Below are 24,336 nucleotides of genomic sequence, written 5' to 3'. Positions count from 1 at the left end.
ACGCGACGCAGCTCACGATACGCCTCGTGGGACACTACGAGAATGAACCTTAACAACACCAGTTCGGGCAAACAGTACAACAATGTGGGGGGTGGCTGCCAGTACAACGCGGAGAATATCACGATACGTAAGTTTGCCCATCCTTCCCCGAAACAAACTTCGCTGATAAAGTGCAAAGATCATGCAGCAAACGACCCTGGCGACAAAGACAGACAGTTTCTCATCGATCTGAAGCTCAGCGACCCGCATCTAGATAAAGAACAAATCGAGCGCATAAAGGGCGGCCTACTGAAGGACTCATATCTCCTTTCAGACCAAAGTTATAAACATCCCGACATCAAGGAGGCAGCTCGTCTCCAGGATCAACGAGCCGGATGTCTCAAACTCCTCTACACATGTCCGTATCTAGATAGAAAAGACATCAACCCTGAGCGAGTGGACGGGACCTGCGAGTGGTTTATTAAACATCCTTATTTCCTGGACTGGAAAGAATCGCTAGAGTCTAAGTTGCTTTGGGTATCCGCAGATCCTGGTTGCGGTAAATCTGTCCTCGCCAAGTACTTGGTAGACAACATCCTGATCAGCAACTTGGCTCAGACGACTTGCTACTTCTTCTTCAAGGAAAACTTTTCGGATCAGAAAACGGCAGTGGCCGCTCTCTGTGCTTTGCTTCGTCAGCTTTTTATACAGCAACCGCAACTACTCAGCACGTCAATCATCGCTCAATTTCGAAGTGATGGCAAAACGCTTACTGAGTCGTTTTCTAGTCTCTTTGAGATGCTCATCAAAGTGGCGGCACAGAGTTCAACTCAGATTATCTGTTTGATAGATGCGTTGGACGAGTGCCAGGAGGGTGACCGTCAACAACTCATTACTGCTCTGAGCAAGTTGTACAATAATTCTACGACTCTGGAGCATCCGTTGAAGTTCATTTTAACTTCAAGGCCATACCTGCAGATTCAAAGGGGCTTTCGTCGGCTTGAAAACAGCTGGCCAACAATTCACTTGAGAGGGGAGGACGACACGCAGGTCACCAAGATTGCCCAAGAAATTGATGTTTTCGCCAAAAGTCGGATTCATGATATCTCCGAGACTCTCTCCTTAGAAGGATGGGAAACTGAGTTTCTAGAAGAGCAATTCATGAAGACCGAAAACCGCACGTATTTGTGGGTGAAGGTGGCCTTGGACGTTATCGAGAATATCCTCTCGTTCACTGAGGATAGCGTCAAGGACGCCCTCAGAACTATACCGGAGAGTCTTGATAAACTCTATGAGAACATTCTCAATCGGAGTCTCGATGTGGAGAAAGCTCGCAAGTTACTTCATATTGTAATTTCTGCGGCACGACCATTAACTTTACAAGAAATCTCTGTCGCTCTAGCAATGTCCGAAAGCCATCAGATTTACTCAGAAATTCAGATGGAGCATTCTGAGCGCTTCAGAGACACTTTGAGGGCAACGTGTGGGCTGTTCGTCACTGTTGTGGAGGGCAAAGTCTACTTTCTTCATCAGACTGCGAAAGAGTTCCTAGTCAACTTGCATAACAGTCAAGTTGCATCCGAGTACCTCACAGCCCCCAACAACACCCCGACAGCAGCAAAATTCACCTGGAAGCATGCGTTTTTTCTAGAAGATTCGCATGCAATATTCGCCAAAATTTGCACGGGGTATCTTGCACTGAGATACACTGACCCTCGCGAGACACGAGAAAATGTGGAGGAGCATGTGGAATTGCATTATTCATTTTTCCGTTACGCAGCAACGTACTGGCATGAGCACTTCCAAGAAGCTAGATTCGGCTTGGAAGACACAATCAATGACCTGGCCGTTAAGTTGTGCCAATGGTGCCAAGAAGAAGACAGCCTTGAGTCCTGGTTTCTGACCTTTCTTTCCACGAGATACTTTTACACTTCGGGGTGTTGGAAGACCGTACTGGAGCCGCCACCTCACCATGCTTACTTGCCGAGCGATGAGTCCATAGCCTTCTGCAAACGGTACGTCGTCGCACCGAGATTCACGCCCCTCATCGTCGCTGCAGCGTGTGGCCTCGAGGCTGTGGTTCGAAGAATAAGTCATAACGAAAGTTCGGCTCAATATGACTTGGATAGATTTGGAAGAACAGTGTTATGGTGGGCAGCAATAGAGGGTCGCGCTGCGGTTGTTCGTTTCCTCTTATCTCAGAAAGGCGACGAAGACTTTGACGACTTCTCTCTGAACGGTCTTCAAGGCGGACAAACGCCGTTAATGATGAGCTCAATAGTAGGCCATGAGTCTACAGTACGGGCCTTTCTTAAAGATCCCAGACTACGACCAAACGTAGAGAACGAGTGGTCAGATGCGTTGCATTATGCTACTCGATATCGACACGAGGGGATTGCAAACATGCTCCTTGACGATAGTCGTACACTTCCACAAATGACGGAGGCTCAGAAGTGGAGGTTTCTCAAAGCCGCTTTGGCTCAGAGATATTCTGACTTGACGCAAGTTGCAGTCAGGTTCATGGACCCGGATTACACAGATACCGAGGGAAACACTGCCTTTACCTTGGCGATTCACAACATCGCGAACGCACCGGGCGAATCGGTCTTACCTCAAGTGAAGGCCATTCAAGCAGTCGGGACAGTAAACCCATCCACGCCCGACAAAGACAATAGGACACCTATTTGGTGGGCGGCAAAGACGAACGGAGCCGACGATGTCCTAGAATATCTTGCGACCGACCTTGGCCTGAACCCTAACCTCCCTGAAGGGCCTAAGCATTCCGAACCTTCGCCGATTGCTTGTTCTGCCGAAAGTGGCAACCTGCGAAAAGTCAAGGCTTTGCTTAATACTGGGAAAGTCGACATTAATGCCGAATCCCACAATCCCTTGATGATTGCTGTTTCCGCAGCCAGAACAGAAGGCTGTAGGAACACATGCGCAAGCAGCCTTCAAGGGCCCATGTGTGCCGCTTGCGAGATAGTTTCATTACTACTGTCTCATGGCGCTGACCCCAACATGAGGCGTTCTGGTCGCAATTCGGCCCTCATGGTGGCCTCCAAAAAGGGTATGAATCGGATTTGCAAGCTTCTAATCGACCACGGGGCTCTGGTTGACGCCCAAGACAAGCGGGGTCAAAGTTCACTGATGAAAAGTGCAGCAGGTGGTTTCGAATCGACGGTCAAGCTTCTCATCGATCACGGGGCTCTAATTGACGCCCGAGATGAGCGAGGTTTCAGTCCACTGATGAAAAGTGCAGCAGACGGTTACGACTCAATGGTCAAGTTTTTAATTGACCACGGGGCCCCGATTAATGCCCAAGACGATTGTGGCGTTAGTTCACTGAAGAAAAGTGCAGCAGGCGGTCACGAATCAACGGTCAAGCTACTGATCAGCAATGGGGCTTTCGTTGATTTGCGAGACGACCAGGGGAAAACAGCCTTACATGTTGCTGTGAGGAAAACGCACCTCGATATAATCCAATGCCTTCTAGAAGCAGGGGCGGACCGCAATGCTCGAGATAGAAATGGCAACACACCTCTCGATTTGGCCACCAGGCCACCTTCGCGTATGAGGAGGTCTCGCCACGGCCGGATGTACATGTTGCCCATATTTAGTACAAGATGGGGATGGCGATTGGCACAACAGCAGAGAACTCTTCTGCTGTTCGGGTTATCCGCAGAGTCTGCCTCGCACCAGATTCCTGCTCATGACGACGTTTTAGTTGGCGATGCCGAAACGCTTAGTTCTTGCCCATCCTCCGCGGATTCGGATTCGTCAGATGTTGACATCAACTGGGGCCAATTCCAGCCATTAAACTGAAGGGATGATTAGAACAGCTCGGAGGATAGGTTGAACTTGATTTGGAGAAGCTTGCGGAGCTGATTGTCGAAATAATTTTGTCTCTACCCTTCTGTCCAGACGTAGTTAGACATACCGGCCAACTCCAAAACATGCACAACCGCAACAAGACTTGGAACGTCCTAATTATGAACTGCTTACGCCATGAAGCATTCAAGTCGCGTTAGGACCATTATTCGTCGCGGAATGTGATTCACCATGCGGCTCTAGAGTCAAGACACGCTTCGCCGTTGCCGTTACCCGAGCAAGAGTGTATTATCCGCTATCAGCGGCTACACCCCCTGGTAACGATCTAGCTTATCATATCGTGGACTCCTCACAAATCCAAACACCTAACTCGACAATCCTCCAAATCGGCAGTTCTTATCGGCCAAGCTAGGGAACTAGAGCTCCAAAAAGAGATAAGCTACCATGCCGAGCTTCAAATTCCCATATCGTTACATTCGGCTCCCAGCCTTTGGTCAGAGGCAAGTTTTGGACCCTTTAACTCGAAGCTTATCTCCGACCCCGGGATAAAAAAGCAATTGACCAGAATGCAACTCTCGACATATTGGCCGGCTTCTTTTGTATATAAAAACAAACCCCCGACCCACTGCCCTTTTTGGGGGGACTTCCCCAGAGAAAGCTTATTGCGACACACTGCGGTGAAGACCAACCCCCCCTTTTCCGCGTGTTTCGCTCTCGAAAGCAGAACATCATGGCGTCTCCCGTAACCGACGACAAAGTCAGCCCTCACGTGTCTGACGGCCAGGCCGACGTCGCTTCGACGAAGGGCGAGATCGAGGAGACTCATGATGTCTTCAGACAGACCGAGGATGGCGTCCAGTTTCGGACAGTCAGCTGGCAGAGGGCCACTATCATCTTCTGCAAGATCCAGTTCGCGATGAGCATTCTGAGTGTTCCTGGAGCCTTTGCGACACTAGGAGCTGTTCCGGGTGCCGTGTCTCTTGTTGGATGGCACGCCCTCAACACATGTATGACGGCTCTTCTGTAAAACGATTATCTCTTCGAATCGCTAACACCAAGAATCCAGATACGGCCGTCATCTTGGGAGAATTCCGCAATCGACATCCCGAATGCCACAGTAAACTCCCAGTCCGACTATCCCCTCTTCCTCTCTAACATCTTTCCTTCCAGCCCTCGCCGACATGTGCGGCCGCCTCTGGTCCCGCCCCGGCCGCGAGCTGGTCGGCCTCCAAATCCTGATCGCGCAGGTCCTCATCTCCGCCGCAGGCATCGTCTCCATCTCCACCGCCTTCAACGCCGTCTCCTCCCACGGCGCCTGCACCGTCGTCTTCACCCTCCTCGGCGCCATCCTCATCACCGCCTTCTCCTCCGTCCGCACCTTCAGCAAGCTCGGCTGGCTGACCTGGCTCGGCTTCACCACCTTCTTCGTCGCCGTCTTCGTCTTCGTCGTCGCCGTCACAAAGCAGGACCGCCCCGCCGTCGCCCCGCAGACCGGCCCCTTCGAGCTCGGCTGGACCGCCGTCGCGCACCCCACCTTCGTCGCGGGCATCACCGCCAGCGCGAACATCTTCATCAGCAACAGCGGGTCGTCCATGTACCTGCCCGTCATCTCCGAGATGCGACGGCCGCAGGACTACCGCCGCGCGGCGCTGGTCACGGGTGGGTTGGTGCTGGCCATGTATTTGTCTTTCTCGCTTGTGATCTACCGCTGGTGCGGCGTGTGGCTGGCGACGCCGGCGTTCGGCAGCGCGGGCCCGCTGTTCAAGAAGATCTCGTACGGCATCGGCCTGCCGGGGCTTATCATTGGTGTCGGTATCTACCAGCACGTCGCGGCCAAGTACATCTTCGTGCGGGTGCTAAGAGACTCGCACCACCTGCAGGAGAACACTCTCGTTCACTGGTCGACGTGGATAGGGAGCAATCTGGTGCTTGGAATTCTGGCCTTCATCGTTGCCGAGGCGGTGCCGATTCTCAACTACCTCCTGGGCCTGGCGGGTGCCATCTGCTTTGCGCCGTTCAGTCTCGTCTTTCCCGCCCTTCTGTGGATGCAGGACTTTTCGAGCTATAAGAGCGGCAGCATGAGGCAGAAGGGCGCATATGGCTTCCACATCCTCATTGTCCTGGTCGGCTTCTTTATGGTCATCGCCGGAACGTAAGTCTGCCCCATATACCTTTGGAGAAGGCAAGAGACTGACATGGATCTGTAGTTATAGCGTGGCCGTATCCATTAAGGACGCATATGCGTCGGGCTTGATCACGAAGGTCTTTGACTGCGCTGATAATTCGGCCACTATATCTTGATATGGAGTTCTTCTCCAATAATGCTGAGTATATGACACGCGAACATTTGTCACTAATGAAGTTGGAAATGAGTGTATGAGCATGGAATGAAATATGTTAATTGGTAGATGTACCAGTAAGAAAGATAATGCAAATATGTCCAAAGTCCCAAATTCCCGTCCCGCCATCTATGCAAATCGAAACCAAACGCCGTTATATGCAGTATCCCAAGCCAAACCCATCATACCTTCCCACCATTCCCGAAGAGTCACGTCCCCGAAGACTTAGATGGGGCACTGGTCACCCTTCTTGATGAAGAAGCCGCCCTGCTCAGACGCCGTAAAGGTAACATTGATATCAACGTCCGCGTCACCATCATTCGCGATCGCAAACTCAAACGCCACGTTGTCAGCGCAGGTGAAGCTGTTGATCGTGACGAACGTGTCCTCGACGACGACGTTGTGCTCGACCTTGAGCGGGGGGAACGAGCCGACGAGCGCGCCGGTGGCGACATCGCGGACATCAAGGCGCGAGAACTCGGCGCCGCCGAGGTCGATGGGGAAGCCGGCGTTGAACTGGCCGATCAGAGAGCAGGGGCCCGAGGCGGAGGGCCCGACGGCGAAGGAAAGGACCTTCTTGACGACGACGCCCGAGGAGAGGTCGGCGACGCCGAAGTTGGCGTCGTTGGCGCCGATGCGCTCGCAGGGCGCACCGGTCTGGCGGGCGGCGAGGCGGGCGGCGCGGGAGGAGACGGAGGCGGCGGTGGCAGAGCCGGCGGCCAGGGCGGCGATGAGGATGTTGGTGAGCTGCATTTTGGCGGTTGGGTGGTTTGGGGGGTTGAAGTGATGATGGAGAGTGTTGGTAGAGGAACTTGGAAGTGTTGAGTATTGGATTGGAGTGTTGTGGAAGTTGTTGTTGTTGTTGTTGCTGATGATGAGAGAAGCAGATGGACTGTTGACATGGATGTCTTTCTCCTTTATAGATTTACAGCCCTCGTATTCCATGACAGCTTTCTTCTGCTTCCATCGCCATGTAGCTAGACAGCTAGCCAGAAGGATGACGTCCAGCTGGGCGTTCGGGCTGTGTCCCCATCCCCCTCACTCATCAGCACCACCGCGCACAGCTGCCATCCCGAGAGACATCGTGGCAGAGTTCCCACTCCCGACCTCTCGAGAAGGCCCGGATATTCGGGTAACATGACAATCTCAACGACCCAAGCCTCTCCCGCCTCCGACAGCAAAGGTAGCTCAGCCCACAGCAATCTGTCGACGTTAGCATGCATGTCCGTAGCACGGTCAGCGCCTCCCCGACGGGTTCGGGAGGTAGGCAGGCTAACGAAGTTTGGTCTCCACCTCCCAGCCTTACTGAGATCTGACGCTTTGTTGTCGACGGAGGGAAGAAGAGGTGTGCTCAGATAATCCGTAGCTAGCTGCTGTTGATCCCTCCGGCTCCGGGCTGAGGCGGGAAAGCCAGCAGCTCGTCCCAGCTTGCCAAGAGCTTCTCCGCCCCCGGGTATGCCAACTAGCTAGCTGCTTTCCTACAGACCAGCCAGAAAGCTCTCTGTTGTCCAAAATATTACCGCAGTCGGAAGCACCGCGAACCCGGGTATCTCGATTGCCGCGCTGACGCGCTTGCTAGACGCTAGCGCCGTACGCCCGATGAGAGGCGTTGTTCCCGCAGCTTCGCTGCCTTCCTTCCTTCCCCAGACTTTTCTAAATTTAAGCCTGGCTGATGATTGGCGACCTTATATCGCGGATCCCACAGGAATGGAACGTGACAACCCTTTTTGCCCCTCTTTCGGAGACATATGAAGGTTTAAAAGGGTATATGTCAGATTTGGATGTTCTCCCATCAGTGCCAAGCCTACCTTAATCCAAGATCAGAGCAACATCAATGAAGAAAAGAGGCCATGGCCCCTCGGATTGGACGAACGAGCGCGCACACACAACACGTGCGGGGCGCAGCACTAGCGGGAGTGCCAGCAAGTTTTCCCTGCCTTCTCTGTTTTCTCCAATCTAGCAACGAAGAGAGCGATCGCCTATTGGCGGAGGATCCGGGTTGGCTATGGTCATCGGGCCAAACCTGGTTTTTGGAGGGCTTTGTCCTGTTGGTTCGCGAGACATCCTTGCTCATGATGCGTGAAAGAAAAGATTTCAGAGAAATGAGGATTCCAGAGCTGGGAATGATGTTGGGCTGAGTGTAGCTGAACAAAATGTGTCAGCCGAGGCTTCGTTGTTGAGTAGATACGAAGCTCTCGTTTTTGGCAACTTTTGCCAAGTGATGTCGCTTGCAGCCTGGTGCTTCCAAAGTACGGATCCATATGTGGTCTTGGAGAATATTTGCGCAGGGTCAAGACCGACGATGCCTTCCTAGGCCGCTTGGCGTCTCTTTCATAGGACGATAGATCGTATCCTCCGCTGCTGACAAGGCTCTCGAACGGCTGGAAGTTAGGCGAAAGGGTCGTCTCATGGATGAGATGAACTTGCACACAAGGTTTGCTGTTGTCCTTCGTTACCCAAACCGGGTAATGGGCTTCATCAGCCTCCATAGAAATGATCCCGGGTTTCCGACAGCGAGACATGGGCGAATATTTCTGCACCCGGAGATCCATCGCAAGGTCGTCACACAAACGGTGTAGATAGTTGAGCCTCGTCGTAATGCTGCCTGACCGGACCGATTGCCCATGTTGACAGATTCCGAGTAGCCTTGAGCACAAAACATTATTGAATGCTTCAGGTATCATTTTGAACAGATGGCTATGCTAAACTTAGCAATCGAAAAATAAACACAGAAAAGGCAGCTGCGCGTATCTATGCCACTCGCTGGACGAGCCGAGGATGGCGTCGTGCTGACCAGGATCCGCCAATGTCTCACTCCTAGGTGTCTGAGCCGACCCGAACAACAGGCCGCACCGACCCATTGATAACAAGGAAAAAGCCTCGCCGCTCCTATGCTCGTTGTTGCTCGCCGCTCAGCTTGCTCATCTGACTTGCCATGCTCAGGCCGGTGCCTTTCCGTGTCTCGAGCGCCTTCGACCACCTTTTATTATCCTGGATGGGCTTCCCTGACCCCGTCAGGCCCAGTACCTCCATCAACTCGGGTATTTCTGCGTGGTCTCGGGTGGATCGCATGCGGTGGCACCAGGTAACCTTCTTCTCTTCCTCAACGTAAACGCCGTCGTCGCCGCCCTCTCCGTCGATGCCGTCTTGGCTGATGTCCTCTTTTTGCGAGTTTTGCATTGCTTGCTCGAGTTGTCGTTCGACGAATGGCGTCCCGACGGGGCTCATGAGCTCCACGGGCTCGAACAGGAACTCTCCGCCGACCTGCCTGTGGTCGCCAGATTTGGTGGCCAGGCCGGCCTTTACTTGCTTCAGCCCCTGGAAGACGCTCTCCGCGGCCGATTTGAACATCGACTTGCGCATGTAGGCTGGTCGCTCGCCCAGGGCTAGAGTGCGTGTCATGCCCAGGTTGTCGAACAGGCGCCGCGTAGGGTCTGTGTAGACGGGGAATGGGCAGCCCGTCTCTTGGAGGTACATGTCTATCAGACCTGGGTTGCCGCAACCGACGACAGCGATAAAGGTGCTCATGGGCAGGCCGAGGAGGGCATCGGGGGTTATAGACTCGGACAGGGTGCGCAGAAATTCCTGGCAGTTCTAGGCGAGAAGTTAGCACGAAACCGAGACATGGGGACGGTTGACGGTTGACTTACCCCGCAGAAGAAATGGCGGACGAAGATGACGAGGACACGCCTTGCGACATTGCGTCCAGTGTAGAGGCTCTTGAAAGGGTGGCTTTTGCCATGTCTGTCCAGGACTACATAGTTCTCAATCTTCTTCAAGGTCTCGGGGGAAGGCAGGTGGTTGTTGGTGGGGATTTCGCCCTCGAAGTCGACGGGTTTCGAGTTGTCGACCTCGATGGAGGTGCCGCGCGTGTCGCAGGCACAAGCACTCGTGGACGTCCTTGGTGATCTGGTACTCGTTGTCGTGGCGGTGTTAGGCGGCAGGTCTGCTTGTTGCCCAACCGGCTTCCTGTTCACCTTGAAGGCAGCGGTCGTCGGCGCCGGAGCAGGCGCGTCCGATGGCTTCTGATCGTCCGTCGCAGCATGGCCGTTTGGTGGAGATGCCCCATTCGCGTTCTCAGGTGTTGCGTCCGGACCTGATTCCGTGGTCGTGGGTGCTGGTTCGGATGCCGGTGCTGTCGTCTCCGCAGGGTCGGTTGTAGGCTTGGCGTCGCTGTTCGTAGGGACAGGATTGGCGGCCGCGGCCGCGGTTGGAGGATCTTGCGGCACAGCAGCCATGACGTCGTAGTCGGGTGGATTAAGCGGGATGGGATTTTGTGGTTTCGGGGTAGCGAATTTCTCGGTGTCTCTCAGGGCGAAGAGTAGGTAAGCGTAGACTTTTATTTATGATGGCCAGTCGGCTTCAGAGATTCGATGGGTGGTAGAAAAAAAGTTTGGAAGCTGGTCGGGAGACGAGACGAAAGGTGGTCTGAAGGAGGCGCAGCAGCTGTCACTGCCAGGATTGCTTTCGTAATGGATTGTCAAGACGATGGGAAGAGAAAAACGGAAGGGGTCGCCGCTGCGGCCAGAATCCAAGGCCTGGAAGGAAAGAAAAAAAAAGGGTTCGGGTTGAATCAGGTTCTCAGCTGGCCGGGCTCCCTCTGCCGAGAAAGATGGCCAGGTTCTTGCAGTGCTGCACAAGTTCCCTGCGCCAGGCCCCTCGATAGCGATAAATTAATGGTAGGTCAAAGCCGGTAGTGACACGCCTGTCGCGCGCGGCTTGCAGTTGGTTGGTGAGTGCAGGGGTTGGGATGGGGAGATGGGGAGATCAAGCCAGGAGTCCGAGGCATCGGTGTCGTAAGTGCCTCGACGATCAAGGGGGACGCGAGGGGATGGGGGGCAAGATGTGTGTTGTTTGCCAGCGCCACCCTCGATGGTCTGAGTTGGAGATGAACTGGCGGTTCACCGTTGGGGGGCAATTAATCAGTCAGGCCCGGAAATTGGGGCTTTCCTCTGTCTTGCCAAGTGGCCTAGACGCAATGGAACCTCTGCGGTAGACCTGGACAGACTGGCTCTTCAGGTAAGGTACGGATACACATGCATGGATGGCAATTGCATTCCGACTTCCATCTCTTTGTGTGTTACGCGATTTCGGCGCTGGAGGCCGCTGGCCTTAGCTCCTCCTCAGGGAACAGCACTGTTTCATTCGCGTATGAGGTCATGGTGGAGGCCCGGGCATATTTTGTGTCGCACCTTGTCAGGCAAACGCCAGGGTACAGTCTTCAACTGTAATTGAGCCTCATTGCATGCAACACACACCACGTTTACTGCATCATCCCAAGAAGACATGCAAATCACGATATCTCTCCCAAGAAATGAACTTGCATCTAGAGGACTCAAAGTTGTCCCCCGTTCTATCCGTAAGCCATCGAACATCGGGCCCGTTCGTGTCTCGCACTAAGACCAGCGTTGAAATTGTCTCGGGCAAAGCCACTGACGTCCCCCTGGTCAGGTAAGGTACGAATACGTACTGCGGAGTCCCGCGACTCACCGCGGGTGCGTTGTCACTATTTTTACCACAGCCAGCCCCCAAACCACGACGAGCACTGTTCACCCAGCCTGGGTCCGGGGCTCTGGAACCTCCGATGAGCGCCCCTCTCTGGAGCTGCGGACAGATTGTGAATGGGGCCGGCGGGCTTGAGAGCCTGAAAGTGGGCCACGAATGCGCTGTAACTTGTAAGCTTGATTCTGCAATGTTCTGGATTGGCTGCTTTGCTGGCCAAGCTTCTTCTGCGTTTGGTTGTTTCCTGTAATGGTGCACAAACCACACCTTGGCGTCGCGAAGAGCAAACAAACTCAATTACTCCAACTCATATATGTCGCTGCTCATATTGCTGATTCAAAGAGTCTGAAAACCGTGATGGTCTTGTCTGGGTAACAAACGTAGTTTTCATAGAATTTGATCGCATCATAGATGTATTGGTACTGCACATTGGTTGATGTAGGCCCACTCTGACTGTATTGTAGAGAACCAAAGTTCTCTGTAGGGTCATAAACAGACCTCAAGTTTCTCAACTCAAATCCATAGACATGTATGGTTCGCCAACATCACGTTTCTCCGAAGTCGAAGTCATAGTAATAAATAAATCGCCTGCAGGCAATCAATCGTGGCAACCCAGTTAATTTCTTCATCCTCATCTTCATCCTCAAAGCCATCTTGACAATTGCCTTCGTCACTCGCTCAACAACAAAAACATCAACCGCTCGCACTTGCACATGCTTTTGTTTTCAAAGATGCACATTCAAACTCCACAGAACGGCGCACCCGCCGGCCAATCAGTGCGAGAGTCTCTCTACAATGCATTCGACTCTAATATGAAGAAGATCGACCGCCAGGCCATCAGCCAGGAGTCGAAGATCAACAAGCGGTACGACGCCAAGAGAGCCCGCGCCGAGTCAAAATACAAGAACCCGGGTGTTTTTGACATTTGCATTCTCACCCGCAACGTCGCCTCCAAGATGGATAAAATTGAGCAAGCTCGAGAACGGGCACTACAGAAGCACCAGTACAAGATCCAAATGAAGCGCTCAGCGCAGGAGGAAACACTCTCCAATCTTGCTCAGTCATGGTTGTACCGACTTTGATGCAGATACTCAAAGCGGAGCAAGTCGATTCGACGTATCATGTTCCATAGAGACAAGGCTTCTCTTCATAACTTACTCAACATGTTTGCCAAATGCGTCGATAACAACACGGCCTCAATAACCATCAAGACTTCAACTACAACGACAACTACAACTACAACCATGGCTTCAACTACAACTACGACTCGACACGACTCAAACTCCATACAACTACAATATAGCTTGAACCACAACTATGGTGTCAATAACGACCACAAGCTTCAGCAAGTATCTACCAGCAAGGAGCGTGCAGCGCATTACATCAAACATTCAGGATGGAGCTGCTCCCGAAGGCGATGAGATCGCAAAAGACAACGATGCTCTAATACATTCTGATGAGCACCATCATCGCTCCTGATTTAATCTTTTGTCGCCGTCGATTGCTGAATCGATGGAGCAACGAAAAGAATACTTTACGAATTACGAAGCACGAATCACGAATTATGAACCACAAATTACAAAGCACGAATTACGAATTATGACTTACGACAGCGGTCTAGGGTTCAGAAAGATGAGAAAGACCTCATCTTTCGCAGAGGATAGAGACTTACACAGTAATTATTTGGAAGTTGTCAAGACTTGTCCCACTTGGCACAACTCCAGACAGGTTACAGTCGACCTGTCAAACACAGAAAATCCTTCACCAAGAGGTCACTTCGGAACCCTTCAAGGTTTCCAGCCACAAAACTATCAGCACACAACGGTCGCGCAAGGACACCCTGCTGGTCGGAACACTCAACAACCTACCCCTCACCCGCAGGCCTTAGGTTATCAAGTCCCCCGCCTCGCTGGCAGAAATCTCTTCCGGCATTCACCTCGCAGAAGTCCTTGGCGAGGGTCTCCCGCACTCGACCGGTGATCAACGTTTATTTTGGTTTTAACATCGGCGAGTTGGACGTGGGGAAAGATGGGGTGGGCGGGCTCACCGGACTGAACTTCTGCAGTGGCCCGCCCCACCGGAAACGCCGAGATGGCAATTTGCGGAGTGGGCTCTGGATACTTTGGACAATATAATAGTCTTCACGATTAAATGATGAAAAATCTCCGTTACCTTCGCGGTGCCCGATCTGTGCGTGTGATGTGAAGAAACATGCCGAATTCGGTTTTGTAGTGAGGACTCTGCTAGTCAGGCGGTTGGAAACCGCTCTGAGACTCCAGACTAAGCCACCCCTCTGTCGCAACAGGTCATTTCTTGGCACCGCTTTACCCACCTTTGGCGAAACAGCAAGAGCCTCAACCTCTGGTCTGCAGTCGCTATTGTTCAAAGTGAGAATTGAACGGCTCATCCATTCTCGCGATGATCAATAGTCAGGAGGCAAATCTTGCTCGGGGGAAAGAAAATCATATTCGGGGGGCACCCGATCCCATCAAGCGCATGTTTATCGTGTTAACCAGTGTGCGCATGCCCGCGCCAACGCCTGACAAAAATCCCAAAAAAATCGTATGTTCCAAATCCGTCATGCCAGCCGTGGGCTTTTCATCCAACCAACTCCGCTCGTCCGCGACCCGTTGTCTCTGGCCCTCTCAAATCCATTGTGGGTAGCCCGGCCTGTCGCTCCTTGTCGCAGCCACTCCTGGCATGCCAGGCTGCAGGGGAATCACCTCCGTCTCAACAGCGTCGACCTCAACCTTTTGCGGCAACATCTCGATCTGCTGCTGCATCTTCCTCTGCTCCTGCTCCGCCAAGAGCATCTTCTTGACCCGGCGCATCTTGACCCATATGTAGACGGCGAGAGCGATAGTCAGGACGAATGTCGCGCCGAAGACGACGTTCTTGATGGTGTTGTTGCCGTTCTGCTTCTTCTCGACGAGGAGGACGCCGAGGTAGACGAGGATGATCTGCTTCGGCAGCGTCAGGAAGGTCGAGACGGCGAAGTGCCAGAACTTGACGTCGCAGGTCGAAAAGACTGCCGTCGAGAAGTGGGACGGGATCACGGAGAACCGGATGATGAAAACGATCTGAGGATTGTGTTAGAGTTGAGCGTGTGATACTCCCGGAGTGGGGGAAAGACGTACCCAGAAACCACCGTCTCGGGTCAACCGCGCGAGGGCGCCGTAGTTCAGATTCGTCCTCTCCAGCTTCTGGGCCTTGCGTCGCAGAGTGTACTTGAAAGCGAACCAAGTTCCAACTGTCGGATTGATTAGTGACCGCCAGATGCCGAATGCAGAGGAGTCAACTCACTTTCGCCAATAAAGGTTCCTGCAGCCACAATCGCGAAACCAATCCATAACCCGTACACAACACCGCACAAAAGAGCGACGATCTCATGTCCGAACAGCGGGGGGAACGAGATGAGAATCAAAATCGCAATCGGGATGAGGAATCCGCCGGGAATCTCTCGAACCTTTTCGGAAAATGGTCTCAGTTTCTGCGATGGAGTGATTAGCAAAGAAATTCCGGCATCACTTTTTCTCGACTGCGCCACGTACCTCCACGACCTCGTCATGATGTAAACTGATGAAAATCGTGGCAACGAGAATGCCGATACCGAGAAGATGAAATGCTGCGTTCAACATATCAGCGAAAATGTCACCCCAAAACCCCACCACCAAGATCCCACATACGGATGTATTTCGGTGTCAAAAAGATCTTCTTCCAGTTCAACGGTCGGTACTCAGTGAACTCCGGAACCTCATCTTTCCTCTCGCCGTTTCTTCTAGCCATCTCGACGTCGGGCATGATACGATCTCAGGCCGACTTGTTGTGTGTTGATGGAATGGGGAGAGAGGCGATGAACTGCACGCACTCTCTTTGACGCAACATGTACAAGCTCACTAGACGTGCAAAAGGCCAAAGAGGTGCGACGGACCAACATGCATATTCATACAAATGAGGGACAAGGATGCCCACGGGCGCATATGGAAAGGTAGGGAGACGGCGGGATCTGAAATCAATGCGAAACCGGAAAGCGGAACGCACAGCCACCACAAGATCGGCCAAAAGAGGCAATAGTCAGTGCATATTATTCGCAGACGTCGTAGGCACTGGGCAGCGACAAAACCAAAATCGTTCCGGGGTTGCTCCCTGGAACGAAAAACCGTCAGCCGTTGGGGCGATGTGTCCAGCGGCCAACGGGAGAATCCCCCGCATCCCTCTCTTCTTATTTGCTTTTGAGGCCGAGGGCCGGGCATGTCAACCAACAGGCCGTACCCTGACGGACATCAGGGGAGAACGTCGGAGGGATAGACAGGGGGCGACTCAAGAGTGAGGCGCGGGCGGGTTCCAGTTGTTCTGACGATATGTAGTAGCATCGAATTCTGAGAACGTCACGTTTTGTATGAAGCGCCCCGTTTCGCGCACGGCGCTGTATCACAAACATGACGAGTTCAATACCTACCAAAGCCGCGGGGAGTACGAAGAAAAGGGAGAGAGAAAAAAGACCGACCAACCCCCACGTGGCAAGCCCGTTCCTGGCGTTTCAAACCTGGCCGATCTGATCCACCAAAACAAGCACTCTTCGGAGATCATGAATTCCCCGGCAGGAATGGCCTCCCTACAACGAACCAGGTTGCTTGTCTTAACCTGCCCTATCCCGATAAGCTTGAAAGAATTTCTCCTGGCAGTTGAGGGTCGCAGATACGACTTCCGACCGGCTGACGGGCACCATTTTGTTTGTCCAATGTTGATGCCGAGCTTTGAGCTTGCGACGTGCGGCCCAATGGGTTTGAGTCGTCGGACACCACGACGGCACCGAGATACCCGCTTATTGATGGTTGATGGACAAGGCCGATGGGTAGAGTTGCGGGCAGCGGAAACTTTCTTCATCGTGTTCCAATGCCATTAGTTGAGGTTGCAGACAGCTCTGTGAGCCTGGTTCAGGAGACTCGGACGCGCCGGCGGGAAGCGCGGCACGTCAAGTTGGATCACAGTAAGCGCTTTCAGCTACGGGCTAACACGGTTGCTTCTGCAATGTGACAGTGAGATGAAGACATCGAGGGTACACTAGCGGGCTGTGGGGCTTGAGTGAGGACCAGCGCACGAACGCGACCAAAGGGACCAATACATAAACTTTCTGGGGCGTGCCAGAGCCTCATCGCGGCTGTGGCTGCGGCCGTTCCCTGCTTGCTTAACGTTTGACCCAGCAGGTTCTAGCATAGCAAGCGTAAGGGAGAGGAGGCAATGATGCTTTTCTTTTCTTGACCTGACGGCCTATCTGCCCGCGCGGCGCGCGGGACACGTTGCCCCCCACCCCCATGAACTCTCGACATGCCTTTACTCAAGTATCTACCTGCGAAGCTATGCGATATGCTTTCTGAACGTCAGCAAGCTGTGCGGCTAAAGCTACGTCAAGGATCCTTATCGCCATAGCTTCTTTGTTTCTTCTGCCTATGGACGTCATGTTCCGACCCTGCAGATGCAAGTTACGGACGCTATCTTCCGAGCCGACTTGTACAGAAATTCTAGACTTTAAAGGGTGGCACTAGTGTTTCTTGTGAACTGTTAATCGCTGTGGCCAGGACCCAACCCTCTGGGTTGACACTCGTATTGCTCGCAACTCTGAGCTTATGATTACTCGGTTTCGCTCCATCTACGTGGTGGTTGTCTTATTGATTTGATGATGTTATGTCATTCGGAAAAATCAATATTACGTTACTTCACGCCCCTTCCATCAAAGCATTGTGACGCCGGTCAGATGCAAGTCCGATGGCATGCATCACGTCATGTGCAGTCGACAAGATGCCAAGACATCCGAGCCACCCGATCTTGATATTTCGAGGCGCAACGGGCCGGTATGATTAGCGCTGCATTGCATCCCGACTATTCTTTTATGGACGAACAACATGCTTGGCACGGCAGACTTGCTGATCATTGCATATGGCCTTCCCCTGAGGTACATTGTGGTGCAGGAAAAGCAGCACGGTTTGCTTCTGATTTATGTCTGAATGTACTGTCTCAATAAAGTCGTGTTGTGTTCTTCGTAGGCCAACAACAGATGTATGTCCATATTGCCTAGGCAAGTCTCGTGGCGATGATGGGCGCCCGTGCAAAGCCACGTTCTCGTGTAAATTGACACTGCCTTGACCGCACAAAGAAGTGGAACAGTTCAAGGGGCTATATTTGAGGCGTGAGCCAATGAGGTAGGTTAATTAGCCGACGATGTTGGTCGGTTCATGGGCCGGTCTCTGTTCGAGGTCGCGTGTAAGCGCCGGCCAATCGACCACTTCTCACAATAGGATAAGGTAACCAACAAGACAGATGAAGAGACCTCCAGTTAGTCAAATTGCGATTTGTTCTGCTGGCTCAAAAGCACACTGGTTTCTTACGGTGGGAGGGTGGCCATGACTAGTCCTAGAGGAGGTCCAAGTTCACTTTGCACATTTGTTTATTTGGGCAGAAAAATACCTACACGAGCATGCCTAAACAGGACAATCCCAAAGCCATACAAAGGCGACTAATGGCAACGTACAACATAAGTTTTGTTCAACCAATCGAAACCCTCGAGAAAGAGCTGTATCCACAAAATCACTCGTCCACCGTGTCTGACATTCGTCAGCTGGGTAAGACCGAATTTAAGAAGTATCATGAGAGCATCGACACAGATTCACGTGAGCGTCCCTGGAGACGAGAAGTACGAAACCGCGTCCAAAAGGTTGTCGAGAGCGCGCAAAGATGCCGCGATGCACGGAAAAGTGAAATGAGTTGGCGCTTGACTTTGGAACCTGATGTCTTGGCGAGATTCAGCGTCGAGGTTGGATGGTTAGCTCTCGCCTTTCTAAGAGATTTATACACAGAGGTGGTTTGGATTTTCACTAACATTTGATGATTCAAAGCCGGAGATGCCGCGGAAGGTTGTGGCGCTCTGAACAGGAAGTCGGCTCAAACTTTTCCCAAGGGAATAATCCAAACTCGCGAGCGCAGAACTTGAAGAAACGTCAAGAAAGGCGAACACCTTGTGTCTGCCGCTCACAAAGCCACAGAGAAGACCCGTAAGCGTGTGATATCTCACTCCGATAACTCTTTACTAAAGGGAATATAGGGTCGAGCAGGGCATCAACCCGATTTTCGACGACCGTGCAGACGAAGCGATCGTGCACCCCGAGGAAGGCCTCCGGCGTCTGTTTCCGAAACGCGAGGAACGTCCAGATAGAGTTTACGGTCTTCGGAGAACCAGACGAATTGAACGTATCCTTGACTTGGCAGATCGTCGGTCTGATACTGACGACTGCTTCATCGGAAGCGATTTAAACAGTACTCCCTTCCATTCCGATGGCGAGCCACTTCTTTTCCCGTTTCTAGTCTCCGAGGCCAAGTCCGAAAAGAGTGGCAGCTCGTGGTCAGACATAGAAGTCCAAACTTCGTTCGCAATCCGACGTCTCTTGCTCATTCAGGATGGACTCTGGCAAGCCGCAGATCGAGAGGACAACTGGGAGGGTGGACCCCTGGTGCGGTTCTTGTCCAACAAAGGGGAATGCTGGAGGGTTTGGATTGCTTACATTGACACCAATAGTACAGCACAGAGATTTGTGAGTTAAGGGAATTCGAAACGGATTTGTGGTACCTACTCTAGTTCACTCTCCGCTGACCTTACCCTACAGCTGATTACAAGGCTCTGGCAAGGATCGTTGGATTCAGTCGACGATGCACTTCAACTCTTGCTCATTGTTGACTACATCTGCGACTGGGCGAGAGACATATACCGCGAATCAATTATCCAGTGTCTCAGATCGCTGGCAGTGTCGGATTCGAGGAATCTGACTTATGACACTGACATATTCTCCACGATCGGCCGTATCGATCAGTGGAACATGAACCAAGCCAACGACGTCAATGTTCTTTCACTAGAGGCGTCTGAAAGGAGAGGGAGCGCATTTCAGGCCAAACTTACTGGACACCACTTTCTTAAAGACGCCCGCCACGTTTGGCTTCGGTTCATTTCTCTGTACATTACAACGGACAACCTTCAATTTTTCATGGACTCGACGACGTCAAACAAAGAAATCAACCAAATGAGAAGATCCTTGCTGGGTCTCCTGAACAGAGCCTGGCTTGTCAGAAGAGATAGCCTTGATGCGCTTGAACTCGGTTGGACAGGCAAGGATCGAGAGGGCCTGGATACGCAAGCCCCGGACACGATGTTCTTCGTGGTTGCCCATGTGTCAGCATATGTGAGTCCTGAGTGGCAAACGACGCTCGAGCTGGGATACATCGCTGTTTCAGTGGATGCAGCGGAAGTCTTACAAGACGCTGGGCGCAGGTTCTTCAGTCAAACGCTGAAGGAGTCGATTGACGAATTCCCTGTTTTGACTGGCGACCCGTTTTCAAGATTGATAGCATTTCGGGACAGAAGACCCATCGACGTCCTCCTTGCTTGCATCAAAAGATATTCGGTGTCGACCAACGTGCTCGGCTCATCAAACAAGTCTCCAGACTTGGCTTCCGTCGATGTCGAGAAGACAGGCAAGAAGACACGCAACGGAGAGACTATTTGGAATCATGCGACAATAATGGTGGACTCAGAGGGTACAGCGCACAACCTCATATCTATGATGTACGCGAAGCATAAGACAGGGCACATTGAGCCTTCGTCGCCAATCTTCCGGGTATCCAGTCCCATCACGACATGTGGCAATACAGACGCTTCTCCAATGGAGTGGGAGGCCACTGGCCGTTTCCGGAAGATTCCAAGTGAATTGGAGACGCTAGGCGTGGTTTACGCAGTATCCAAGTCCGCCGTTCCAGGGAGCCGGGAATGGAATCTAGACGGAAACTTCATGGCCTTTGTGTTAAATCCAAACCAAGCGATATGGAATCCCGCATTGAAAGAGTACATGAAGACTACACTGCCACACTGGCAATTCAATGTCCGAAGATTTGACCATGGCCATGGCTGGTCTCGCCTGCGGAATAGAATGGACATTATTGGCGCTGCTGGGTTTTACAAGAATATGGAGGGAACATACGGAATCTCTATACCAACAAAGATCATGGAATCTCGAACAGCCAGCCCTCAGGTGTCATAGAAGCACTCGCCCGAATATTCGAATGCCGAGCAAGAGTCCAGTGAGATGGGACGTCGTAAACGCACCCGGAGAGCTGCTGTAGGACTCTGAGCGCCAGTATCATAACGCACCTGAACAGGTTAGATAGTGTGACTTGCTTGTCAATGTTTTAAACTTTAAAAGAATGCGAATTGATATATACATTTCCTGTTTGTAATCGTGATTGATCGGACCTTACGGTTGGCCTAGGAATAAACGAGGTAGAAGAGGAGCAGGGTATATTCACCAGACCTTTTGAACATTCCGTTCCATCATAAATTTAAACTGATTCAAGAAACCCTAGGTATGGGTAAACAGTTTCATTGATTGGTGGTTTTACAACTTTCTGCTTCAGTTATTCGTTTTCCTTGGCGGACTTGGCAATTCCTTCAGAGCGATATCACCGACCACCCAATTCATTGTGTCCCCAGCCGTTACCCTCGACTCACGGTCCACTTGTATGTGAAACTCTCGCTGTACCTGTATGCCCTCTATGCTGCTCAGGTCTCGGCTGTCAGAGTACAGCACGTCTGTGGATGCCTGTGAGCTCCGCGGTCCGTCTTCCAGTCTCTCAAACGAACCCTCGATATCGGCATCGCTGCCAAGCTCCCTGGGCCGCTTGTGCTTCACACAGGCTGCTAGAACACCGCCTGCATTCCGGGTCTTCGATGTGTTGCCTATGGTGATGCGAGTGCTGTTTGAATAGGTAGAAGGCTTGACGCTGTGTGCCTTCCTAGAGTGTCCGGATCTTTGGCTGGTACAATCGATGCTCTTGGGACGCGAAAAATCTTCAGAATTGCTGCAAATATGTCGTTTCAAGAGTTGCGCGGAGGTAGGGAGACTCGTGGCGATGATGGCTAGGCATGTCTCAATGGATGACCCGATGTATGGGTAGACGATGACTCGGCTGATGTTGGTGGCATTGCCGCCATTGCTGGCACCAGATCCCAGGCGGTAGACATGGAAAAGGATTGGGCGAACGATGGAAGCGGCCACAATGCTAGAGTAAACAAATTGTCAGGCTTCTGAGTTCATGTCCACTAGTCAAGGCAAAAGCAACTCTAGCTCACTTACCCAGTACCAAACAGCAAGACTGTCGCCATGGCCAAATTTCTTTCTCTCCCAAACTCCAACTGGCATACAGCTCCCACAAGAAGTAGCACAGTGGCCAGCGCGTTAATGAAGATGTTTGGGATAGCGATGCCAACTTCGGTGCGTATGTAGCAAATGCTTGGGACAGTCTTGTCCCAGAACCCCTGGACAGGCGTGCATTTGAATACTGTTTCAATGTTAGTTGGTTGCAATCACGGCAGATGGCGATTATACTGACATGTGCCAAGAATCATGGCAATTCCCCATGCTAATACCATGGATGATAGCATCCACACGCAAATCCGAAGTGCTTTGCAACTTGAGCAGAGTCGAAAGTACGCAGCAAAGACCGCAAGTTTGGAGAGAGGGCATGCTATGCCGTATAAGACGCCCATGGCGGTGATGCCCTGAATACTGTTAGATCCAGTGATACACGAGAGTTTGAACCAGAGACGCCGAATGACCTACTTTGAGCACAGGGGGCATGCCGCCAGAATAGTCAGCCCCAACTGTGGCTACGTCTTTTCCAAGACCAAAGTGAACGGCTAATTTGAATCGTTAGTTTGAATTTGATCCCATTTTGTTTTTGTTGGATGAAGTTGAACACTTACAAGCCCCTTCGGTGATGAGGAACGCATGATTAGAGAACTTCCAACGCCAATCTTTGTCAGTCAAAGTACAAGAATTTGAAAGCGTACCGTACTCACCAACGCTGCAAGGCAAACGCCATCTGCAGGGCTAAAACGGGCTTCGCTGGCGCGGCCAAAATGCAGTTTGGCGCCTACCGAGATGGTGGCAATAACACTGAGTATTGTTTGTGGAACTATCAGAGCCCACGCAATGCTTTCGCTTGAAGATCTTGAATCGATGCCCATCATGAGATGGGTCGTCGAATTGACAATGGAGACATCACATCAGCAAGATGGTGACTCGAGGAAGACCATGTCGTTTAGACGCTCATCGCATTTCAGGATTCGCCTTTCGGCTCCGTTTAAGGAAAGGGGGCCGATCGGTTCTGAAGTCTGGATTAGGGTCGGTTTGTCATCCCCTGTCTTGACTGCCACATGCTTACAGGGTTGGGGTGGCCCAACAAGAAACCATTTTGTTTGTCAGGCTCCCATTGGACGTCGGTACGCGATGACAGGGCGAGATGGTGCAGCTTCTTGTTGGAACGGGCACCAGGAGCACATGATCAGTAGGGCGAGGCGCATTGGCTGTCTCGCAAAAAGACTGCACAGAAACCCAATCAAAGCCCTTGTCACAGCGCGACATTTCAAGCAGATTTGTAAACAGCACTCTTCAGCCCAACTGGGACAAGAAGACACAATGAAGCCAAGGCAGGCCTGATCTTCAATGTCAATGGCGAAACCAGTCACCACAAGTGTAGGGCTGAAGACTCGATCAACCTCGCGCAATCTGGGCAAAGTTGCTAACTGGTTGTCTATTAGAGAAAACCTCAGCGGTTGGGCCATACATTAAGTATTCAAATCGTCCGAGTCTGACTTATGTGGCAGAAGAGGGGCAGCGAAACACGCAAGGTTGAATTGCTTGCACTTTAATGGCATGTAAAATAGGAAAATAACGGCACAGGTCAGATTTCACCATCTTTCAATGGGTTTTCAATCTCCTGCTGATCTTAATGACAGAGACGCAGCCCGAAATAGGGCTCAGAGGCAACCCTGGTCCGCAGTCATCTTTGGAACCAACAATCCCCTGCATGATAGACACGGGACGCTCCATATTCGGAATAAAGACAAACATATCCATAGCAAATGGTTCTGACAGCATGTTCATCAGCTTAAGCGCCACCCAAACCAGTGCCTAACAAGACCATCTCTTCCCTACTTGTTCAAAAGGACTGAGCATCACACAGCCACTAAAGCTTTTCTGCCATCTCATTGACTCGCCCAACAACCTGATACCTTTCATCGGCGATCCCGCGACAAAGACGGCAGTGAGCCCGACGGCACGTCTATCATTGCTATGTCTACCACCGCAGCTCCGAGAAAGCTGGGTATCTTGCTTGCCCACGGCGGAATCCACACACCGACGTGTTTCGATCCGGCCAAGGCCCGTCTAGAAGCCGCCGGTTTCTTCCCGGTAATTGCTGTCCGTCATCCAAGTCTCGGCACCGACCCGACCATCACCATGGACGATGACGCCCGCAAAATCCAGTGAGAGCTATCCGCGCACTTGGAAGAGGGGCGAGAATTTCTCTGTGTCGCGCATTCACATGGTGGAACACTCATGGTGGCGGCGGTGCAAGGGTTTTCTACGGCAGACCGAAAGGCAAAAGGGAAGAGAGGCGGTACCGCTGCTGTCGTCTTCATCACGGCAGTCGTACCCGCGGCAAGAGGTGGTGGAGCTTTTGATGTTATAACGTCTGAGCTGGATATCACGAGCGTTATCAATGGAATTGTGGTGGGCAAACCGGCTGCCAAAGACGTTCTCTACAAGCCTGATGTGTCAGAAGAAATGGCTAATAAGTACATGGC

General features: G+C 52.0%; 7 protein-coding genes across 7 annotated transcripts; 3 read left to right on the top strand and 4 right to left on the bottom strand.

Annotated features, from left to right (window-relative positions):
- Positions 1 to 42: 42 nt before the first annotated feature.
- On the top strand, positions 43 to 3,801 carry secG-0 (Ankyrin repeat, PH and SEC7 domain containing protein secG; the record flags this gene model as incomplete). The annotated part of the gene is made up of 1 exon (XM_037328331.1): positions 43 to 3,801. One exon carries the CDS (start codon positions 43 to 45, stop codon positions 3,799 to 3,801), a length of 3,759 nt encoding a protein of 1,252 aa, XP_037172774.1.
- A 736-nt stretch (positions 3,802 to 4,537) lies between these two features.
- mtr-3 (N amino acid transport system protein) lies at positions 4,538 to 6,108 on the top strand (the record flags this gene model as incomplete). Its single annotated transcript, XM_037328330.1, has 4 exons — positions 4,538 to 4,814; positions 4,874 to 4,924; positions 4,978 to 5,959; positions 6,015 to 6,108. The coding sequence occupies 4 exons, from the start codon at positions 4,538 to 4,540 to the stop codon at positions 6,106 to 6,108; spliced, it is 1,404 nt and encodes a 467-aa protein (XP_037172775.1).
- Positions 6,109 to 6,371: 263 nt separating this feature from the next.
- On the bottom strand, positions 6,372 to 6,899 carry CGCA056_v013085 (uncharacterized protein; the record flags this gene model as incomplete). The annotated part of the gene is made up of 1 exon (XM_037328329.1): positions 6,372 to 6,899. One exon carries the CDS (start codon positions 6,897 to 6,899, stop codon positions 6,372 to 6,374), a length of 528 nt encoding a protein of 175 aa, XP_037172776.1.
- A 2,136-nt stretch (positions 6,900 to 9,035) lies between these two features.
- Positions 9,036 to 10,384, bottom strand: aaed1-1 (Thioredoxin-like protein AAED1; the record flags this gene model as incomplete). Its single annotated transcript, XM_037328328.1, has 2 exons — positions 9,036 to 9,740; positions 9,797 to 10,384. The coding sequence occupies 2 exons, from the start codon at positions 10,382 to 10,384 to the stop codon at positions 9,036 to 9,038; spliced, it is 1,293 nt and encodes a 430-aa protein (XP_037172777.1).
- Positions 10,385 to 12,361: 1,977 nt separating this feature from the next.
- On the top strand, positions 12,362 to 12,730 carry CGCA056_v013083 (uncharacterized protein; the record flags this gene model as incomplete). Its single annotated transcript, XM_037328327.1, has 1 exon — positions 12,362 to 12,730. One exon carries the CDS (start codon positions 12,362 to 12,364, stop codon positions 12,728 to 12,730), a length of 369 nt encoding a protein of 122 aa, XP_037172771.1.
- Positions 12,731 to 14,293: 1,563 nt separating this feature from the next.
- TVP38 (Golgi apparatus membrane protein TVP38) lies at positions 14,294 to 15,449 on the bottom strand (the record flags this gene model as incomplete). Its single annotated transcript, XM_037328326.1, has 5 exons — positions 14,294 to 14,728; positions 14,786 to 14,898; positions 14,952 to 15,138; positions 15,200 to 15,273; positions 15,335 to 15,449. The coding sequence occupies 5 exons, from the start codon at positions 15,447 to 15,449 to the stop codon at positions 14,294 to 14,296; spliced, it is 924 nt and encodes a 307-aa protein (XP_037172772.1).
- A 5,651-nt stretch (positions 15,450 to 21,100) lies between these two features.
- Positions 21,101 to 22,716, bottom strand: CGCA056_v013081 (uncharacterized protein; the record flags this gene model as incomplete). Its single annotated transcript, XM_037328325.1, has 7 exons — positions 21,101 to 21,279; positions 21,331 to 21,749; positions 21,824 to 22,028; positions 22,080 to 22,248; positions 22,310 to 22,386; positions 22,453 to 22,489; positions 22,549 to 22,716. 7 exons carry the CDS (start codon positions 22,714 to 22,716, stop codon positions 21,101 to 21,103), a joined length of 1,254 nt encoding a protein of 417 aa, XP_037172773.1.
- Positions 22,717 to 24,336: the final 1,620 nt, after the last annotated feature.

Source organism: Colletotrichum aenigma (genome assembly GCF_013390185.1).
Source record: "Colletotrichum aenigma strain Cg56 chromosome Unknown KSG_Cg56_contig09, whole genome shotgun sequence".
Classification (NCBI taxonomy): Eukaryota; Fungi; Ascomycota; class Sordariomycetes; order Glomerellales; family Glomerellaceae; genus Colletotrichum; species Colletotrichum aenigma.
Note: the sequence above shows the minus strand (reverse complement) of the source record. Positions and strands in the feature narration are given on the sequence as shown.